At 33.8% G+C, this 24,055-nt stretch overlaps 1 protein-coding gene across 3 annotated transcripts in view; it reads left to right on the plus strand.

Moving 5' to 3' along the window:
- GRM8 (glutamate metabotropic receptor 8) overlaps positions 1 to 24,055 on the plus strand; it is a 797,799-nt gene that overhangs the window by 470,257 nt on the left and 303,487 nt on the right. For all 3 annotated transcript variants that reach the window (XM_050782557.1, XM_050782558.1, XM_050782559.1), the window contains exon 7: positions 313 to 513. In XM_050782557.1, the coding sequence (XP_050638514.1) occupies positions 313 to 513 (201 nt within the window). The remainder of the gene's footprint in view (positions 1 to 312; positions 514 to 24,055) is intronic.

Below are 24,055 nucleotides of genomic sequence, written 5' to 3' on the forward strand. Positions count from 1 at the left end.
CTACCAAAGCGTTATGTAATTACTAGAATGCACAATGTAATAGGACTCAATAAGGTGGAAATAACGATAATGAAACTATACATCTTTTATTTACTTTATATCTTTTTGTTGCTAATGAAATAGTTTTACTCTTTCCAAATAAACTCAATATCCAGTTTAAAAACCTGACTCAGTAAGTATAGAATTAATCAGAAGTGAAATCAAATAGTTGTGTCTCATTAAGTGTCCTCAAATGATGGAAATCTTAGCTCTAATGCCGTCTTTTCTTGGAATCTAACGTCAACTGATGGTTTTTACTTTTTTATTTTGCAGGGCTGGAGCGAATTGCTCGGGATTCGTCTTATGAACAGGAAGGAAAGGTCCAGTTTGTAATTGATGCAGTATATTCCATGGCTTACGCCCTGCACAATATGCACAAAGATCTCTGCCCTGGATACATTGGCCTTTGTCCACGAATGAGTACCATTGATGGGAAAGAGCTACTTGGTTATATTCGGGCTGTAAATTTTAATGGTAAGTTACAACGTGTGTGTGTGTCTAAATACTTTAAAAGCAACAGGGTATGTTTTTCCTCCTATATATAGAAGATACCCAGGCAGAGTGGAAAACACAGGATTAGAAGCAGTTCTCTTCTTTGATCATAAGTGTGAGTTTTTCCACCTGCTTTTACATCTCAAATATATTTTTATGCTACCATTAATCTATGCGTGAAGGAAGCAAAAGTTTAAAATAAGCCTCTATCAATCAAAATGTTCTAGTTAAATATCACTATTGAAGAGATCACTTAGAAGGCTTGAAAACCATTGGCACTAGATTATATTTCTTTGAAAGTGTTTTGTTCATGCTGTTATTAGAGAAGAGATTGTAGACATTTTGTTTCGAAATGGATTTTAAGCTTTTGAAACAGTAAGCTGACTTGAAGAAAATGGCTGATTTGGGTTGCTATATATTTATACTCAAAGAGGGTTCGGTTTCTGTGTTTTCCATTTCCTTGTATTTTTCTCAATGACTCAGTCATTTGGAAGCTAAGGGATGCACACAATGTAGACAGGATTTTTATACTGTAAAAGCAGAAATGTTGTTTCTGTGATTGCCACAAGAAACTGACACAGAATATACTGGATTCATAGTATTTGATTGAGAATAGCCCGACTGTCTGTCTGAAGTGATGGAATTATTGAATGCTGCCATTCTTTCATGAGAGTTGCAATGGTTATTGCCCACGACTTTGATCATTATTTTCAAATGAAATGATAGAATGCTCTGAGCTGCCTAATACTTTTGGTTTGGCTTTAATCCATACAATGGACATGCCTTGAGACACACACAGCACTGCACCGTCTATCATAACACACTCCAGTGACCTCAGCTGCCAGCGTTTCTCAGAAAAGCACAAGGTCATCTTCAATTTAGAATTCAAGTGGAAACTTCTTTTTTTCTTTTCTTTTCTTTTTTTTTTTTTTTTGCATTTTTTGCATTTTTCCTTTAAAGGCAACCTAAGACAGAATTTGGTTTAAATTCAACACACATTGTCTGTGGCAGAATATTTGTGAAGCATTACATAACATTAATCCTTTTGTTGGGAATATGAATACTAACGGGAGTTTGAAAATAATTTTTATGCAATTATGAAATTGACCAAAAGAGGAATGTTGCAATACAAGGTTGTTTACGATAACCTGAGGTTGGGGAACTCTTCCTTTATCTAGTATTGCTAGTTAAGAGGTGGGAAGAATAACGCAGATAAGTGAAGTTTCCATAGAACTGAAGCTCACCTCCGAAGACAGGGAAGTCTTTTAAAGAAGCACTAAAGAAAGCATTTTAAAGGCATTTGTCTTTCATCTTAACCATAGATCAAAACCTAACCCTTCCTTGATGACTTCAATTATTATAATTATTATACCATCCTGTAATATAATGATCCTATTAAAGACGGTTAAAGAATATCTTAATGTAATGGCTATTAAGAGGATTTGCCTCTAGACTACAATGAATGGTCTTTGAGCTCTGTCCACTTTTTACAGTGGATTTTTTTTTTCTCATTATCAAAGTGTTTCTGATGCTGTTGCTGTGCTTGTTTTTAGGACAGGTGCCGATGATACATTACTGGGGACAATAGACAAAACGTTCATAGCACTTAGAGTTTCCTGGAGAACTTAGGTATTAATCAAATAAGCAAACAAAAATACAATTATGTAATCTGCAATGAGTGCTGAAAAGGGAGATATTCTGGTTTTAGAGTTTATAATAGTGGACATTTCCCTAATATAGAGATTTAGGAGCAGATGAAATCTGAAGGGAGTAGGTGTCTCAGATAAGGGTAGAGCAATAGGCCAGGCCATGTAGACCATGTGAGGTCTTATAGGCCATTATTAAGGTTTATTCTTCATCTTGAAAGCAACAAGAACCTATTGGAGCATAATAGAACTGTGTCTAATACAAGGTTACGTATATCTCAGATGAGGGTTATGGAAAATAAATAAATCTTAGTATATGAACTTAAAAGACAATCTCTTTGAGCTCTTTGGAGATTGATTTTGCTGGGCTTGAGACTTGATTGTGTTCCAGTAGCTGATAATACAGGATAAGAGACCTGAAGATAAGCAAATGATCATAGAATACATAATTCTATTGATTTTCAGTAATTTCCAGGATATTCATCACATTTTAATTTTATTATTGACTTATCTATTAATGTTCATTCTGTTTATGAGAAAAATGACACACAGAGCTGTTCAAATAGAAGTACACCATCAAAACTACTAAAGGAGGAAGAAACAAATATGGTAAGCAGAATAAAACATGAAATCATTAACTCTGAGCTTCTTAAGCAATCAAAGCATAAAGGGACCGACAATGTGATTTATAATTTTCATTATATGATAGAAGCAAGCCTACCTATTCTTCAAGAGAGAGCAAATTTTCTTGGAAGTTATTTCCAAAAGAAAGGTGTCATATGCTACTTTGACAGCCAAATGAGCAATGTTATTTAACAAAATTTTACAGCAAAAGCAGAAGTCTTCTCTGGCTGTTTTGCATTTGTACCCACAATCAAAGTTAAAAAATGATGTAAGTCTCATAACACTGAAAGTATATTTCATTAAGGATGTTTTCAAGGAGGAAGATAATCATCCTTGATTTAGATTTATAACTCTTTTGAGCCCTGATGATATGGGGATGTACCATACTCTGAAGAATAAATGAAGAACATCTCCCTTATACTCTAGTTTTAAGACTCTATCTTCAAAAATATCCTACTCAGAAATCTAACATTTCAATCTGTTAAAAAACAAGAGCTGTTGGCTTGAAGGGATTGGCATAGCTCTGGCCGGTCTACTTCCTTAGTCTTGCTTACTGGTCACGGAAGTACCTTGAAGAGTCCCAGTGGCTCTATGAAGCACACATACAATCTGCAGACTTACATACATATCATTGCTCTTTGCAGGGAATTAATAGCAGGTGGAAGTAGAGTTTTGGAGCTTTTGTTAGCTGTTAGGAGCCTAGAAAACAGCTATGTTATGTTGTTAATTGGAAACCAGATGAGTTGGATATGTTGATGATAGTCAGTGTTCTCACCTGGTGGGACAGCTGTCCCACCTCCCTAACACCAAAAGTGCAAGGAAGACATTGGCCAAAACAAGGTTTGCCCAGGACCAATTTTTAATTTTCTGAAGAACCCAGATGTGCTTGACTAGAACCAGAGCTGCTTATTGTACATAACAAAAAATAGTATATATTAGAAGGTTTTTAGCCTAGCTATTGCCAGTTGTCAAATAATGAGCTTTATAAGACAACTGCCAAGTTTGTACAGTGTGGCCTTCTCGATTGTCTGCCAGGATCAGTGAACTACAAAATGTACTCTCAAGGAATTAAAAAAATTGACCCATTTGATGGAATTACTTAGTAATGCCCATTTAAAATTGAATAGTGGCTATCCCAAAGTATAATTTTTGTATAGATAAAATTGTTGTTAAATTAGTTCTTTTTGACATAATTAGATACCAGGATACATTTCTTTGTATGCTCCTTTTTAGTTTGAGATAGTAAAACCATGTTATCGGTGTGGAGGAAGATTCTGCTTCCAGTTTATAGGAGCAGGAGGTGAAGTAGCCAGGCACTGGAAGCTCATCAGATGATTGGTATAAAATTAAAGAGAACTGTTGGTTTGTTAAAATTTAATCTTGCTCACATTGTAACCAGGTGTGTGGTATGCTTACTTAAGCAATGGTTTAAAGATATTTAAAAGACTGTGCTTCTTCCAGTGTATCATCTAATTGACAAAGCAAAGAATATATTCAAATTTAGAGTGATAAACAACTAGTATTTCAGGCCAAAATTATTTCATAAAAAATAACTAAAGCTGGATTCAGTCAAACTGCTGAACTGTAGAGTACTAATTGGCATCAAAGACATAAGCTACAATGGTGGTTTAATTGAATGCAATCACTGAAACTGATTTTTTTAAGTCACTGAGAAAAGGTACCTGAACCATGTTCTGCATCTTTATTTTAAGCACATTCTGAATCACAGTGCATGCAGAATCACTGATGTTTCCCTTGCAGGTTTTCTTAACATCTTCTATCTGCTTGGGAAGCCAGAGGGAAACAGATTTTCTTTTTAGGGTTACTGTTATTGCTGCTATCTGAACAAAAGTTATTTCTATAATTTTTAAACCCTAAGATTTATCCAAAAATAGAGAGAAAAGGAGGTCAGATATTTTAGGAACTTGTCAATTCCTTACTCCAGACTGATCTATAGGCAATACAATATTAATTCTGTACATCTTGTATAGAATCAAAGGTATTTCTATTAGTAAGAGAACCGTATTTATCATAAAGAAAGGGTTGGATAGAATTTCAGAGCTATCTCCCTACTCCCTTGCCCTGCAGTTGAACTCATGTCAGGGCAGGTCAAGCACAGTGGCATGTTAATTGGAATTGTTTGATTGTATATAACCAACCAACTTGAGAAGTCAACTAAAACTTGCTTAATTCAGCTAAAATGAGGAATTTGTGAATGTGCATCAGGAAACCCCATAGCAGAATAGAAACGAGTATAAAGAAAGAACTGGTCCTAAGAAATAAAAACCTATAAGGAAAAAAAAAGCAGCTCTGTCTGTCTGTCTGTCTGCTTTATCTGTTTCTCTTTATATTGGTTTTCTCTTCTAGGTTCACAGGGTAGCAGATGGTCTCCATTTCTAGGGTTTAGCTATTCTTTGTTTAAGACACCTGTCAAAACTAACTTTGTTTTAAAAGTCTCAATTTGAACTTCTTGGAAGCTTTAATCTCATTAGCCAAACTTAGGTTGTATGTCAGATCTATTCCAGATTATCTGTACAGGAGGAAGTAGTACAAACTTGGTTGTCATAGACCACTCCCTATAGATAAAGGAGACATTTAGAAAGTTTCTATAAGTGCCTTATGGCAAAAGCTTAAGCAGGGAGGTGGAAACCTGAGAGAGGGGGTGATGCCTAGGTATCTGAATCTCATTGCTTCTTTAGGTGGATGAGTTTGTGTTAGTCTGAGGGAGACAGGAATCAAGCAGAATCTGTGATAATTGGAGAGAAGAGCCAACTTCGGAATTTTGTAATGCAAACCCTTGTATTGGGGTTGAATTATCTGACACCAAGAGGAAGGAAGCAGCTTCCCTAAACTCAGCAGTGAGTTGTGATCTAAATATTTCAGTGCTCAATATTCCAAGGATAATATGGAAATATTTGTTAGATTGTAAAGATCAATACAGAGATTGAAGTTATCAGTATCTTCTTTCCTTTAGAAAACTTATTGATTTCAAAGAGTTAATGCAAAATATCCAAATATACAATTTCGAGAGTCTCTGAACACTATAGTCTGATTCTGAAGGAAATTTATTAGCATAAAATACCTTTAAGCTATCTGAAAGGAATAATTATAGTTTAACATTAGAAAATATACTATAATCATGCTAATAGGTCAAATAAGACAATAATAAACATTTGATAAGATTGTGTAAAGTCATATGATAAAAATATTAGCCTAATTTATGTTGTAAACACAAAACAAACTAGAAATTGACCAAATATTTAACACATAAAGCACATCTTTCTTAGTCTATAACTGATTATATATTTATAGTTATTCTTATCAAAGAGATGGATTAAGCCTATTACCACAATTATTAATATTCTATCAATTTTAACCAATGTGGTAAACATGAAACAAAAATGACAAAGATTATTACTAAAAGGGAAAAATCATTTCATGATAATTTTCAAATTATTTGATCTCAAGACAATACTTATATTAGAAAGATAAAATATAACATTAATATTAGAACATTAAGACTTTTCTACATAGTATTAAGAGGTCATTGATTAATACATGGGAACTGGAACTCTTGTTTTCTTTTGCAAAAATTACTGAACATATGTTGGAATAAATTGAACCTATTTGAAGACAACTTTACATATTTGAAAAAACGGAGAGACATTTCTTGTTTATGGACAGAAGAGCTAAATATAGGAAAAACATTAATTCTTTCTGAATAAATCTGTATTCATTCATGTTATAATTCCAGTAGAAATATCTAGGCAGTATTTTCTGGAATTTTAATAGTATTTTAAATTTTAATTATGAGAGTAAATGAGCAAAAATAACTAGAGTGATTTTAAGGAAAAATATTCCTACCAAACACTTAACATTTAAGAATAATGTTAAACTACAATAATCAATCCAGTATGAATCTAATACCAGAATAGACATGTGATAAACTACCATAATCAATCCAGTATGAAACTAGCACCAAAACAGACATGTGATAAACCAAATAGAAATAGTCAGTAACATATAATGATGATAAATAAGTAAATAAACCTACAATTGTGTGTGTGTATATATAGATATATATGAATTTATCATATGATAATGGTGGTTTTATAACTCAGTGGGAAATAACATTTTATTGATTAAGAGTTTACAACAGAGTCAACTGAGATGATTTTTCCACATAAGAAAGTATTATCCACTTGAAATTTATTTTAGAATTATGTTAAAAAGAAGCAAAATAATAAAGAAAAGAAAATGTAGGAGAAGGTTTATTTGATTTGAATGGGAAAGTTTAAAATCAGTAAAAGAAATTATTATAAAAAATGCCTTATTTGATTCTTTAGAAGTATAACACTTGGATATTAAAAATTATGAACATAATTTTAAAACAGAACTTATAAGGATTCATTGAGGTTGTTGTGTCAAAACATCAATATCCTAAATATTAAAAGAGCCACATGAATTGATATAAACTATGCAATCTCTAAGAGATCAATTGACAAAACTTGTAAATGTTAATAAATATTTGAAAAAAATGTTAAGTCTCACTTATAATCAAAGAAAGGCCAATTCATCAATGAGAGACTATTTTCCCCTTATCAAATTTATGAATACTTAAACATTTATAGTTACTAAAATGTATTATATCAATTAGCATCTTTTTTTTGGAGATCATTTGCTTGGTATGTATCAAATTCTTATTTTCTTATTTCTAGAAATGTATTCTAAGAAAATTATTAACAATAATTATATTTACAGTAATTCATTCATTTTGTTTTTAACTAAAACCTACCAACAATATATTGTATAGTATAAAATCACTCTAGTTATTTTGCTCATTTACTCTTATAGTCAAAATAAAAATAATTATATTTACAGTAATTCATTCACTTTGTTTTTAACTAAAACCTACCAACAATATATTGTACAGTATAAAATCACTTTAGTTATTTTTGTTCATTTACTCTCATAATTAAAATTTAAAATACTATTAAAATTCCAGAAAGTACTGCTTAGTTATTTCTACTAGAATTATAATATGCCTGAATACAGATTTATTCAGAAAGAATTAACGATTTTCCTATACTTAGCTCTTCTGTCCATAAGTAAGAAATGTCTCTCCATTTTTTCAAATATGTTATTTGTCTCTCAGTAAAGCTGGCATAACACTATATAATGGTGTAGACTGTGTATTTGAGATCCGAGGTTTTTTCCCCTAGTTTTGCCACTTGTTTGTATTGTGAGCCCACCCAAGCCTCTCAACTTTGTCTTTTAAATGGAAAGATTATACTAAAATGATCTAATATTTGAGGTCTCTTCCAAGTCTGAATTCTCTACGTATTCTTTTAAAGCCAAAGGTGTTCTTTACAAGAAAAAAAAAATAGATGCCTATATCAGTGTTCTTATTGTCTTTCTTTAGTTGTTTATATTCATGTTTATCTTTCATAAATCATTTATTTATTTTACATATATTTTATTGATTCTCTTATAAGGTACCTCATTTTTACAAGAGTGCCGTGTCTTTTAAAATCGAGAATGCACAGTTTAATACGATGTGGTCCTGTGAGTTGCCAAATTTCATAGCTTCACAGTGGAGGTACAGAAACCTGTTACTAACAATAATTCAATTTGATAAGTGATATGATAGAGACATGAGCATTTACAAACACAACATAAGGTTGAGATTGAGAAACTACATAAGGGAAGCTTAAAGATTACAACACAGAGAGCAAGTGACATGTAATTTAAGTTACAAATAGAAAGTGACATTTCTTCTGGTGGACAAGATGTGGAAACAGTATTCATGACGGAGAAGGCAGTTTAATAATAGCTTGAAAACAGAGAGGGGCATTCACATTCTAAGAAAGTTGAGCATCCACTATGGAAGAATGTAACACAGTGGTTGTGGGAGCAGTCAGGTGATGAGGCTGAAGATGAGCTTGGGCTTGGTAAGAAACCTCTGCCAAGTTTCGCTTTGGATTTGACACAGCAGGGAAAATGAGTGGGGCTTTTTGAGCAGGACAGTGAAATGCTAGGGTAAGTGTTATAGAAAAATAACTATGGCAGCGATTTGAAAACTGAAGCAAGTGAGATTAAAGGCAGGGATGGTGTGTTTAAGAGATAGTTCCAGTAGTCACAGTGAGAAAATAGTATCTAAAATAGGAAAGTAAAGGTACGTGTGAAATGGAAAGAAGTCAAAGATAGAGGAAGGAAATACAGAATTATTTGAATGATGACTCTGTTCTAGGTACTGTGCTTTGACTAGAAATCAAAGAAATATCTTAACTCCCCCAACAATCTCTCTTTATAACCGTTTGTGACAAACTTACTACTGGAGATAATTCAGTATTTTAGTATATATATTATTGATGTAATCAACTTGACACTTTCTATTTCATCACATTTTTAAATTTTTTTATTTATTTATTTTTTAAGAGACGGAGTCTCACTCTGTCACCCAGGCTGGAGTGCAGTGGAGAGATCTCAGCTCACTGCAAACTCCGCCTCCTGGGGTTCAAGCAATTCGCCTGCCTCAGCCTCCTGAGTGGCTGGGACTACAGGCGCGCACCGCCAAGCCAGCTAATTTCTTTTGTATTTTAGTAGAGACAGGGTTTCACCATGTTGCCCAGGCTGGTCTCAAACTCCTGAGCTCAGGCAATCCGCCCACCTTGGCCTACCAAAGTGCTAGGATTGCAGGCATGAATCACCGAGCCCGGCCTCATCTAAGTAGAGAATGAGACAGAAATTCATTATATGGAAAAACTGACATAAAACGTCATCTCTTGAAGTTATGGTGCGTAATTTCCTTATGATTAAATTTACTTGTTTATTAAACGAAACAAAGTCAAATATGATTGATTATCTGTTGATCTAAAAATAATATCCTTTTTGATAATTGTCTCATTAGAAATACAATTGAAGAAATTAATAATTTGGAAATATATAATTCTTGAAGTCTCTGCTTATCACTATATAATCAATATTGCTGTATATCCATTCACTTTTCAAAAATTTATAAATATTTTTAGGAATAAATAGGTTGATTCACAATTAAGTAAATTTTTTTTTTTTCTGATTAAGGAAACATCAAGCTAGCTGTAAATTATTAATCTTACCCATTAAGTCACCATAAAATTTAGCAGTGTAATTCTACTTGCCTCTGTTTTCTAAATGAATGAGGTGTTAAACTGTGAGGTTTTCAAAGTCTGATTTATTTTGTAGTCTTGAAGGACAAGGTTTATTAATCTCTTATTTCTCCCTTAAAATATAAGGACTTACATGTGGGCCAAGACTGAGCCAGCATTGAAGAAAAGCTTGAAGCAAATCAGTGGATTTACTCTAGCTCTTCCTAAAGTCCTACTCAACTTCATCCACTGTGTTGGGCTTCTTTTACTCATTCTTTATTTTTGTAATTCCTGGTCATCTTCATCACATTTGAAAAAAAGCAGGATGAATGATAACTCCTGGAGAGAGGTGGGGTACCATGGGCTCAATAATTGAGGGCTGACCCTGGGTCTAAACTGGGATGCAGTAGTGAGCCTTGAATGAAGAATGAGGAAACAGATGTAGGAACAGAGAGGATTTGAGGTGGTGGGGAAAGTTTCTGAAGGAGTTTATATCTAATAGTTTGTGTTTTTTCTAGCGATCAGAAACACAAACTTTATACTCCATTTGAATTTAGCTTTACAACATTCAACACCTTGTAATAGTGGCCAAGCAACAAAACCTCTATAAATTTTTGTTTCCTCATTTATAAAAAAAAAAGTTATAAGAATATATATACTATTTTGGTTTCCTATGAAGTTTAAATGTAAGGTGATGATACATAGATAATACTTAAAAAGATATAAACTGTACAATATATGGAGAATATTTTATCAATGGAGATTTAACAGACTGCTTGGGTGACCTTATAAAAATGATGATATGAGTGGGTTGGGACTGAGGACTTGAGAATCTTTAGAAAGATGTAGACTTAGAAAGTACTACATGTAAGGATCAGTTTGGGAGGTGAAAACAAGGCAGGAGTTGGAAAGGATGCTTCCACCACAGCACCAACCAACAGGGTATTTTCAGCGATGCCAGGTCCTTGGATATAGGAACAGAAATGTGAATGTTTTTATGATATTCTTAGGCTAAATAGGAAAGTACTTGACTGCTGAGATGGGCATCTAATGAATCTAGAATGGACCAGGTGGGGTTCATTCTCTCATTACTTCTTCTTGTTTCTTCAAAATTATATATTACTTTTTTTTATTGATGGATTGTATTTAATGGAATTGCACCCATGTTATTAGTGGCATTTTGCTTCAGAAAGAATCTACCCAAAAATTATAATGGAGACTTGGTTATTTTTCTCTTCAAAGTTGTTAACTTTTATAATTACATTAAGGTTTCAACACAAAATTAGTTTGAAAATGAGGGATAGGGGCTGGGTGCCGTGGTTACACCTGTAATCAGAACTTTGGGAAGCCAAGGTGGGTGGATCACTTGAAGTCAGGAGTTTGAGACCAGCCTGGCCAATATGGTGAAACCCCATCTCTACTAACAATACAAAAATTAGCCAGGTGTGGTGATGTGCACCTGTAATCCCAGTTGCTAGGGAGGCTGAGGTGGGAGAATTGCTTGAACCTGGGAGGTGGAGGTTGCAGTCAGCCAGGATCCCGCCACTGCACTTCAGCCTGGGTGACAGAGGGAGACTGTCTCAAAAAGAAAAAAAAAAAAAAAAAGAAAGAAAAATGAGGGACATTAATGGAAAAATTCCTTTAAATTCTTGTGCCTAATTACTATGCTTTTGGGATTTTGGTTTTCCCAGTCTTTTGGATGTTTTTAAAAATGATTATAAAATAACTTTCGACTCATATAAACACCTTGTCTGTAGCTAAGCTAAGTGAACAATTACTCAATTTTAATTAAAAAAATCTGTATGTATTTATGGTTTTTATGTGCATATGTCACATTCATTTAACATTTATTAAATGTCTATTATGTGCCTAAACTGTGCCATTTGTATTTTTTCTCCGTTCCATCTCTCATTTCTTTTCTTTACTTCATCTTCCTTTATATCCTAAAATTCATTTTCTCTCCTCTTGTCCTCTTTGTTCCCAATATTTCTCTGTTTGCCCTTGTGATCATTCAGTAACCAAGAGAGAGTGGCAAGTGACTAGGATCGTGAACTTTTGAGAGACAGACATGAGCTCATATCCTAGCTCTTCCACTAATGTTGTAAGATGTTGGATAAGTTATTTATATTTTATAAGCCTTTATGACCTCATGTTTGGATGGAAAAAATAATAATACCCACCTCATAGCATTATTGTGAGCATTTAATGAGATAATTCATGCTTAAGAGCTTAACATGATGCCTGGCACAGTGTAAATAGGCAATAAATTGTAACTACTATTTTTTTTCTGCTCCTGACAATAAACCGTTAGTATATATTTACTGAATTTCAAACATACACACATAAAAACTCCCCAAATACATGCCCATCCACACAAATTCCTTTACACACCTTAGATTTCAAAGCATCTGATAAATCTCCTGTAATCAGTAATATTGTGCTATCTGAATTTAATTTCTTATTTCTTGAGGTGTTATTCACCTATTCTCAAAGGGGTTAGGCTTTTTAGTTTGCCCTTTCTTTTTTTTCTTGCAGTCACCTCCTGAACCCTTGATTTCTTATTAGAACCTTAGGGTAAGATATGGGAATAAAAGGACCTAAAACCTATGTGAATATATCTGGCCTCAAGTAAAAGGACAGGATAGATAAGAAGGTGGAGGCTGTTGGTTGAAAAGGTCTTCAGGGAATGTCTACTAGAATACAATACACCTCCTAGGTTAAGAGTCTCTTCAGAAACTTAGTCGTTGCCTGTGAAAGAGACCCTCTTTCCTTTGCAGAGTTAAACTGTTGCCCTTTGATCACACCCAACTCAACCAGAGAAAAGTCCTTGTGGCACTGCCCAGCTGACTCAGTTGTCCATGCTCACAGAACAGAGATAAGTGGATTCTGCGTGACAGAATTAGTTAAAAGTTATATGCCCTATTTATTGAAAAAAAGTAATTCAAATAGAAATGAAAATACACATTTTGGCAAGTACAACGTATACTTAATCCTGCTTAAGAAAGCTCTAATTTTCCCCAGATCTTGCTGGGCTTTTTGTTGTTGTTGTTGTTAACTTTAGACAAAGTATAAAATACATACAGAAGAGTACAATAAATCTATAGCTCAGTGAATTTTCATAAACTGAAAGCACCCCACCAGGATCCAGAACACCAAACCAAACCCCAAATCCTCAGCTGGCACCTCAAAACGCTCCTGGGTTCTCTACTCCTCATTACATCCTCACCAGGAAGTCGCTCTCCTAACTTTTGACAGCACAAACTAGGGGTTCCTGCTTTTAAACTTTATATAAATAATATTGTACAATCTGTACTTTTAAACGTCTGGCTTCATTTCACAGCAATTTTTAATAAAGATAAAATGTATTTCTACCATTATCTGTCTCTGTGAATGGTAGATTCAATTATTTAAATTTACTTTGTTAGATATTCAATATTTAATTTTTAAAGCCAAAGAAATTATTTTATGAAATAACATTTAATATCTATTAATGAGGTTTAAATTTATAAAGGTTTACATTTTAGTACAATACCCATAATTTCTTTGAAACTGGTAAAGAAAATATTACCTTCATGAACCTTCTCGTCTTGGTTTTGTTATTGTCATTCTTTTAAATAATAAACTTCATTTTTGTAGAGCAGTTTTAATTTCATAGCAGAATTGAGTGGAATGTATAGGAGTATCCATAGTTCTACATTGAGGTTCATTCTCTGACCTAAAGTCCTCTATCCTCCACCTATCTATACTTCCTTCCCACCTCATCTCTGGCAACCACTGATCTTTTAACTATCTCCACAGTTTTGCCTTTTCCAGAATGTCTTATAGTTGGAATTATACAGTACGTAGCTTTTTCAGATTCACCTCTTTCAGTTACTGATATACGTTTGGGCTTCCTCCATGTCTTTTTATGGCCTGGTAGTTCATCTCATCTTACTATTATTGAGTTTTAAGGGCTCTTTGTATATTTTGATAGAGATGCCCTTTATCATTTTGTCTTTTGCAAATATTTTCTCCCAGTCTGTGGCTTGTCTTCTCCTTCTCTTGAATGTATCTTTTCCAGGGCAGCAGTTTTTCATTTTAATGAAGCCCAGCTTATCAATTCTTTCTCTTATAAATTGTGCCTTTGGTACTGTAGCTAAGAAGCATCCCCATACCCAGTGTTATTTAGACTTTCTCATATGTTATTATCTTCTAATAGTGTTTATAGTTTTCCCTTTTACATTTAGGTCTATATGATTCATTTTGAGTTTGTTTGTGTAAAGAGAATAAGCTCTGTGCCTAGATTTGTTTATGTTTTTTTGCATGGAGTTGTCAAGTTGTTCCAGCACTATTTGTTGAACCCATCCCTTTCTTTTAGTTAGAGATTTGAAGATGAAACTTTTGCCCATATGCAATTGTTCAAATGTCAATAAAAGTGAAGTAAAGTGTTCTTTGTAGCCAGAATTGTGTGTGTATGTATCATTGTTGTTGTTATTTTTGTGATTGTTGGGACTGAAGGAACATAAATATTGTCTAAACAATGATGAAATAAATAAAAACTAATAAGATTGAATTGAAAAACTACCCAGGGAAAATATTACTGCACAGGATTTATTGGCTGACTGTTGAGCACCTGATTAATCCATATGGATATTAAATGTAATTCCTGAAATATTTCATCTTCCAGGAAACAGCATTCTTACAGCTGTTTCAGTTTCAATTGACAGCATCAGAAAATAATCTAATCCCATCAGTCTCTGTCCTAGGCACTGAAGAGAAGAAAATTATGCTCTCCCAGCTAATTCTCTAGGGTATTTCCAAAGTACTAAAACCATCAGTGTAAGGTTAACAACTTTTTCTTTCTCTTAGCATGTAATTGTTTCATTTTACCAGGGAGGAAAACACATTTGCTTTTCTTCACTTAGTTGCTAATGACAGCATGTCAGAGTTGTCACAAATTCTAGAGTGAATAAATTCTAGAGTGCTAAAGAGACATTTGAGAAAACTGCAGTGTTCTTGATTGTACATTGCTACTTTTTCTAAAAATAAGTGCTTTCTGATTTTTCTATCCTCATATTTATTCTGAAATGACATCAGCCATCTGCAAAAAAGCTTTTGACTGACATATCAGACATTTTTTCCAGGTAGCATTTAAATAAGAATTACTTGGGTATATCTCTCTGATCCTACTAGATAAACTTCAGTCAAAACCATAAAGAGAATTGACACTTCCTATACACAGAAACTATCTTGGGGTGAGGGAGAGGAAAGGCATTTTCACTGTTAAAGATTGCAATTAACTCATAGATTCAAATGAGAAAGTTTTTCATCTTCAACACGGTCTATGTGCATAGGCACAATCTATCAGATATTGTTAAAAAATAATGAGATCTTTATTGCAATGTTTGCATAATACTTTCTTTTTATACCTTTACAGGTTATGTGCTTCATCAGTTTTGCACTATATGAAGCTTTCAAATGGGCTGCAGTAACAAGTTTTAAATGATACTACCTTGCACGTGATATGCTAATATGTGAATAAATAAACACCATTTCATGTTGGATCTTTTTTTTCTTTTTAGCATTATTGAAACCATCTTTTGGCTTTTGAGCATGATGGCAATGTGCTTTACTGGTACTGAAGCAGAAAATAACCAGTCCATAAATTTTCTAGCAGCCTCCAGACACAAAATGTTTATGGAAATAAAATAGTGTATTTTGCAAACTCCGGAATGGTTTCAGCTGAATAGCTTTAAGTCCTACCACAGGTCTAACTAGAAAGTGAATGTATAATAACCAGAGCTTTTAAGTTTACAATGGAGTGTGTGCACATGAACACATAGCTACCTCTCTTTATATAGAAATAGAGGAAATAAATAAAAAGTATAAAATGATATATGTAAAGAAAGGATATGTTTTCTCGCCAATGTCAAGATAAATTTTTCTAACTTCATAGAGATATTGAGTAAAAGTAGTTTTTCAATTGCTTCATATCTTTGAACAGTGACTGGAATAAACCAAATGACATTTGAGCTTGTATTAGCTTTCAGCTGGCATTTACAGAAAATGTTTCCAGAACCAGTTCACTACCTACATTGTTATTATTGTTTTTAATCTTAAGAATTGAACAAGAATCAAACATGCTCAGAGGACTGTGGACAACATCTACCTTCTTTACTACATTTTAAGAGCATCATAATTTAGGCATGATACTGTTGCAGATTAATGTAATGAGCTATTTTAAAACTTTAGCAATTTGTCACAGGTTTTTAAATACAGTATTCTGAATTGCCCATGGGAAAGGTGTTTAATTGACATATGCAAGTTTAGGTGATTCTATTTGATAATACAAGGGACTATGCTCACAGATTCAATCTAACATAAAAAATTAACCCTGTGCATTTCAAGCGTTCCTTGAAACAATAATATCTGATTAGCCTATCCATTTCTAATATTTGGTTTGAATTAGGAAAAAAAATGTTCAATGCCATATCATTATCCGGCGATAGTTCTCTAAGATTTTAAATATTCCTCTTTGTAGACAAGGGAATATGAGTACTTAATCACTGTGATTGAAAAGTCTTTGCATAGTTCCCTGGCAAAGGCAGTGATATCACAAATACATAAAGATTGATGCATTCCAGTGTGGATTCAGATCACTTAAAATGTAGATTTGGAGGGGTAGAATAAAATAAACCATATGGCATTTAGAAAAATAATAAATTGCTTTAAACTGCCTGCCTATTGTGTATTGTTTTTCCTATCCCATGTTTGAATTATAAACATTCTTTTAGTATTTGAGGTGGAAAATAATCTCATCATTTGGGATTTATATTCAAATGAATGTATGTATATATATAAAGATGATAAGCTCCTAATAAGTACCCCAGGTTTTCTTATTTCAATACTCAGTGGAAAATTTCTTTGATGATAAATTTAAAATTTATCTATATTAAACCATTTTACCTGTTAATCATCTTGAAATTTTCCAAATTACAACAAAAATTTCAGACATCTTAATGCTTTTAATTTTAATATGTGTGTATGTGTGTGTATATATATTTGTGTGTACATATATGTGTGTATATATGTGTGTATACATGTATATGTGTGTGTGTGTATACACACACACACACACACACACACACACATATATATATATATATATGCTGGTGTGTGTGTGTATATATTCTGTCATTAGCCCTAACTGTCCTGTGTAGTAGAGCAACTAGGTGAGTGTTATGCCATTTGACAACATATATATATATAAAAGTTAAATATAGACTAAGTAATTCTTCAAGGCCTGAAATCCTGGCTCTACCACTTAACTAGGTAGGTGAACTAGATATATGCTTCACTAAATTTAAGACTCACAGATATTCAAGGAATTGAGACTAGATCCAGAATTTTCACTATGTTCAATGCTCCAAGTATCAAAGGAACTCAAAGAGGACATTGCTCTGAAGATAGTCAATTAAAATTGCTAAATCTGCATTCATTCCTCAAGCTAATCATTCAACAGATTATTAATCTGTGCTTACTATATACTAGGCATTGTTAGGAGCTGAATAAGCAAAACAGAATCCCTGTCCTCAGGAGGATGCAGTTTAGTAACACATGTAGTTAACAAGCAACTACAAAATGTGAAGTATTTCCATGCAGAAACAGGATATTGTCAGAGGAGGAGAGTGGGACTAATTAGATAGGGAAGTCAAGGAAAGATATTTGAACTGAGTCCTTATTTGTGAGACGGATAAGAGCCTAGGAAAAGCTGGTACAAAAGCCTTAAGACAAAAAAGAGATTTGTGTAACCACCATAGTAAATTATCTTCTGTCATGGGAATCAGAGCCCTTTGTGCTAAAAAGTATGTTATTTCCTGAAGTTCTCACAGTATGATTTGCTCTTTAGAGTTAAGGTGACACATCATCTAGTAAACACTTTGTAGAAACCCGTGGAAATCCTTATAGCTATTTTCACAGTGTTTAGGGTTCAGGCATGTCTTCTACATGAGTCTGTAGTACACCCTACTGTAGTTAGGAAGTACTGATTTTTAAAGTGTTTCCTTGAAGTTCACATTGTGAACATGACACTACTGAACACTGAAAATATTTTGTCTTGCAAATACCTCCTAGATTTTAATTGTAGCTTCTGGGAAGTATAGCATACCAAACTACATCAGATAACAACTAGTCAAATGTTAATTAATTTTCACAGTCATTTTTTTTTTAGAGACTTGGTCTTGCTTTATTGTCCAGACTGGAGTGCAGTGGCTTTTCACAGGCATACTGTAGTGCATTACTGCCTTGAACTTAAGACTTCATGTGATTCTCCTGCCTCAGGCTTCTGAGTAACTGGGAATACAGGCATGTGCCACTGTGACCGCCAATATAGCCATTTTAATGACTGCTGTAAGCTTCTGTGGAAAGTAAATTCTCTCTATTTGATCTCATCATTGAATTCCTCCCACTCCTGGCAGGGAGGAAGAGGTTGAATTGAATGGGTCAGATTTGAGGTTTAACTCTTTGCTGCTGGGTGGAGTAAAAGTGAGTGAGTGAGGCTCTTGTTGGAGGATTCCCTAAAGGACCAGTGATAATGAGGTGGTGAGATGCTCTCTATGCAGTTCAGGCCTCCTAGCTTTGCCTCTGAGGATGTGCTTTCTCACATACAGTGGCTGACCAAAGATCACTCTCCTGGCCTGAGTAGGCCTGGGGCAGGTTGGTCTGATTCAACTCAAAATTAGGCCCTGCTAGTATAACTGACTCACTTTCCTAACTAAAATAGGGGCAAGGAGCCCTCCTTATTGTCTGTTCTAGTTTGTGAATTTTCACTATGGAGTTTCAGGCCAAAGTCATAGCTACTAACAAAGTACAATGGTGCCTTCCTTTACTTCTTTTGTGTGTACGTTTCCTTGGAGACCTTGGAGGAGAGTGGGACTAATTAGATAGGGAAGTCAAGGAAAGTATCACCAAGATAGAGATATTTGAACTGAGTCCTTCTCTTTGTGAGAAGGATAAGAGTCTAGGAAAAGCTGGTACAAAAGCCTGGAGGAGGATTGGCTAAGCCAAGGAGGGACTTGGGTATTCCTAGTTTTTCTGTCTAAATAATGGAAGTCCTCTAAAGAGCCCCAGATTAACTTTAGGACAAGGTAAATTTAACTACATGTGCATGCATACATGCACAAGGCAAACACACACATGCAACAGAAAAGGTAGTAATAGGTATAAGAAATATCCTTCTAAGAAATAATGTTTAATTTGTCCTCTCCATTGTAATACAGAGCAAAAACTTAATGATACAATTTTTTTTTAAAGCCATACAAAAAGAGATGCAGTAAATAACTCTTCTGTTGACTACTGATGTTGAGTATAATTCCTAGATTTAAAATTTCATTTTGTGGCCTTATTTAGTCACGTTGGTTTTCTTCCTTTCTTTCTTTCTGGAATTTCCAATGGAAAATGTGAGACTGATACAAGTACTAACATTTACTGAGTCCTTATGTTGTGTCAGGTGGATTTCTAGGCATTATTTCTATATTATTTAATCCTCAAAATAATACAATAAAGTAGGGATAATTTTTATCCTTATTTCTGCAGATGAGGAAACTGAAGCACACATCTAGTACCCATACAAGTTAAGTGGGAGCCAGGATTTGTGACTTTGAAGAATTACTTCACCCTTAGTTGTAGTCGTAATTAAGGTATACCACCTTTAATGATAACTGCTTTTGTAGAAGCAGGGGAAAACTTATTAGTGAAAAAAAATGTGTCTAAAAGAGAAAGCAAAGAACCTTTATAATTTAGACAGAACACTGGGACTAATAGAGTCAGATTAGCTCTCTGTAAGTATGAGATTATGTGAAGCAAAGTGAAAACAGGAACTGAGGAGCAAAAGTCAAAAAAAGTTGTTTCAAAGAGTTGGAAGACAGTGGCTAAAACAAATATGAAATCAAGGTAAATCCTCTGGAAGTTCATTACAGTCATATTTGAGGCTTGGATATTAACATTCTTGATTTTATTGAGGCTGAGGGGTGGACATTAAGGTTCTTTCCAGCCCAATATTTTTTTCTTCATTGGCTTAATTGAGGTAAGATATAGACATGGTAAAACCCATCAATTTCAAGTGTACAATTTGAGTTTTTTTTTTTTTTTTTAACAACTATATGCAGTGGTGTAACTGTTACTGGGGGGGTCCTTGCTCCCAGAGCTCCCAAGATGGTGGTGGGCGCTTCCAAAATGGTGGCGGGCCACTTCCAAGATGGTGGCAAACCTTGTTTTCTCTGACCTGAGGTTCTTGGCCTCACGGATTCCAAGGAATGGAATCTTGGTCCATGCAGTGAGTGTTATAGCTCTATCAGAAGCTGTGGGTCACGGAAGAGAACCGATCGGGAATGACAATGGGTGCCTCACTGGATCAGGAGCACAGCAGACACCCTGCTGGATCTGGAGGGATGGAGGGATGGAAGTCAGTGGTGAGTCTGCAACAGCAGCAAACAGCAGTGGTGGACAGCAAGTGAAAGCTCAGCTGGAGACGTAACAAACATGGACCAGAAGAGTGCAGTTGCAAGATTTAATAGGGTGAAATAGAGTGAAAACAGAACTCCCATACTAAGGGAGGGAACCCAAAGGGGGTTGCTGTTGCTGGCTCGAATGCCTGGGTTTACTTCCGTATCCTTGTCCCTCCCACTGTGCTCTCAGGCAGTAGATGATTGGCTATTTCTTTACCTCCTGTTTTTGCCTAATTAGCATTTTGGTGTGCTCTCCTTAGTATCTGACTGGTCGGGTGTGAGCTAAGTTTCAAACCCGGTGATTAAAGGTGGAAGCGGTCACCTTCCCAGCTAGGCTTAGGGATTCTTAGCTAGGAAATCCAGCTAGTCCTTAGCTAGGAAATCCAGCTAGTCCTGTCTCTCATAACCACCACTGCAATCATGATTTAGAACATTTTTATCACCCCAAGTGTTCTCTCCTGTCTCTTTGCAGTGTCATGTCCTGAATCCCATTTCTTAGAAATCACTGGTTTGCTTTCTATCAGTAGATATTTTTTAATTTAAAAAAGATAATATGAATGGAGATATACATTTTGCAGATTTTGTATGTTCTTTCTTCCACTTAGAACAAAATTTTTAAAATTTACCTGTGTTATGTCTGTCAGTAGTTCATTCATTGCCCACCTCCCTTTTTGCATGAGTATATCACAATTTGTGTATACATTCATTAGTTGATGGACATTTGGATTGTTTCCAGTTTTCCCCATGAAAAATAAAGCTTTTATGAAAGTTCAAGTACAGCTCTTCGTGAGGATATATGCTTTTGTTTCTCTTGTCTAAATACTTGGGAATAGAAGTTCAAGATTCTATGATAAGAATATGTTTAACTGTACAGGAGACTGACAAACTGTTTTCTAAAGTGATCATACCATTTTGCATCACTAACAGCAATATATGACAGTTTCAGTTGCTGTACTCCTCTCCAACACTTGATATTGTCATATTTTCAGTCATTTTAATTTTAACCATTCTCACGAGTGTGTAGTCATTACTCACTGATCACTAGTTATCTTGTATATCTTTCTATAAGCTTATTAGCTATTTCTATATCTTCTCTGATCAAGTCTCTTCAAATCTTTTGTCTATTTTTAAAAACTGAATTATTTACAGCTTACCGTTGAACTGTAAGAAATCTTCATTCATTCTGAAAATTACACCTTTATTAATTACACATATGATTATATATATTTGTATTATATGAAAATATGTAATATTTGTTCATATATTTAGCAAATATTTTTCTTTTCACTTTCATAATAGTATCTTTTGAGAAACATTTTCAATTCTGATGAAGGCTAATTTGGCAACTTTTTAAAATGAATCTTACTTGTTTTTCATAGCTAAGAAATTTGTACCTAACTCAAGATTATGATATTTTTTTTCATTGTTTCTTCTCGAAGTTTAAGTCTGTGATCCTTAGAAAGGTGATTTTATTTTATTATTTTTATTTTTTTGAGATGGAGTCTCACTCTGTCACCTAGACTGGAGTGCTGTGGCATGATCTTGGCTCACTGCAACCTCTCCCTCCAGGTTCAAGCGATTCTCCAACCTCAGCCTCTGGAGTAGCTGGGATTACAGGCACGCACCAGCATGTCAGGCTGATTTTTAAAAAATTTTTGGTTAGAGACGAGGTTTCACCATGTTGGCCAGGCTGGCCTCGAACTCCTGACCTCAAGTGATCTACCTGTCTCAGCCTCCCAAAGTACTGGGATTACTGGTGTGAGGTACTGTGGTACCTACCTGGTGAAAGGTAATTTTAAAATACGATATGAGGTAAAGCTTGAGGTTTATCTTAAAAATACTGATATTAATTGTTCTACTACCAGTATTTGAAAAGTCTATTTTTGGATTTGCTATCTTGTTCTAAAGGTCTATATGTGTATGCGTATTCTAATACCCCACTGTCTTGATTATTATAGTTTTATATTAGGAATTGAAATCAAATAGTGTAAATTCTCTTTGTTTTTCTTTTTTAAAAATTGGTGTGCTATTCTATGCCTTTTGCATCTATGTATCAATGTTATAATCCATTTGTCAATTTTTACAAAAAAAAAAAAAAAAAAAAAAACACCTGCTCTGATTTTAATTGGTATTGCAATGAATCTATAGATCAGTTTGGAGAGAATTGACATCTTAAGGTCCAGTCTTCCACATCTATGAAAATTATTTTTCCACTATTTAGATGTTTTAAAATTTATCTCCACAATGTTTTAAATTTTCACCATGTAGGTATTCCATATATTTTGTTAAATTTATCTTTATTTCATATTTTTGATGGTCTTGTGAGTGCAATTATTTAAAAAATAACCAATTCTAGTTTGGTAATGGAAAAACTTATTTTTGTATGTTCACTATGTGTCCAGCAATCTGTATTAACTCATATTTTTTCAGCTGATTTTTGGTAGACTCCTTAGGCCTTTCAACTTAATCATATTATTTACAAATGAAGATAGTTTTATTACTTCCTTTCCAATATGCATGATGTTTAATTCTTCTTCCTACTTTATGCTGCTGGTTAGGTCTTCCAGTACAATGTTGAATTGTACTGGAAAATGATAAACTAAGACATCCTTGTCTTTTTTCCCATCATAGACAGAAATAATTACATTTTTTACCATTAAGTATGATGTACTAATATAGGTAAATCTAGAAAACATGAGTGATATAAGCTAGTTGTAGAATAGTGTGATATGACACAATAAAATAATATAAAATATATGAACATTAATACATACTATATGTTTTTGTAGGTAGAAACATATATGCAATGTGAATAAAAATATACATAGGAATAATAAATACTGAGGTAGTGTTTATCTCTGGAAAGCAAGGAGGAGATGGAGAAGAATGAATTGAAGGAAAATTTATAATTCTTCTGTTGTATTTGTATGGTTTTATTACTCAAAGCAAAACTGAAAGAAAAAGTATCCGTAGTATTAATGAAAGTGGAGAAAATAGGAACCGTATTATTAGCATCCTGAGAAATGTAAGCATAAAGAAACTGCAGTGAATATTGTATATATTTTTGTTAGTAATGAGAATAAGGTTGGTTAATATGTTAGCATAAGAATATGAATAGTATTAAAACCAAATAGAATAATTTAGATTTGATAGTATAGGCAAAAGGGAGTCATTGTAGTTTCTTGATGTGTTACTATGTTTATATTCTAGTAAGTCACCATCAAATGGATTATTTCGTCTTGATTATAAAATCTTTGTCCAAACCGGGGAATTTGATCTTCTTAGAGGGACTAACCAAACAGGTAACATAAATGTATAAAACTGGCATTCTATTTAGAAATTTAAATTTTAAAAGTTTGAATTTCACTTTTTGTTACTAATTATAAAAATTTTTAACTTTTAGGGTACTGTTATGATGGTGGCCTCAATAAAGCAATAATAATATCTGAATCAGAAAATTTAATTTCTATATATTAGATAACCATGGATGAATTTCCTTGTTATTCATAAATTTATAGTCTTCCACTATTAAAGATTTATAATCTTAGGGAACATACAATGACTCATCTAGTTTATGAATATAATTTCAGTAATATGAGTACTGTGGCATAACATAGAAATATTTCCATTGGTATGACCATAC

The sequence above is a fragment of the Macaca thibetana genome, chromosome 3 (assembly GCF_024542745.1).
Source record: "Macaca thibetana thibetana isolate TM-01 chromosome 3, ASM2454274v1, whole genome shotgun sequence".
Lineage (NCBI taxonomy): Eukaryota > Metazoa > Chordata > Mammalia > Primates > Cercopithecidae > Macaca > Macaca thibetana.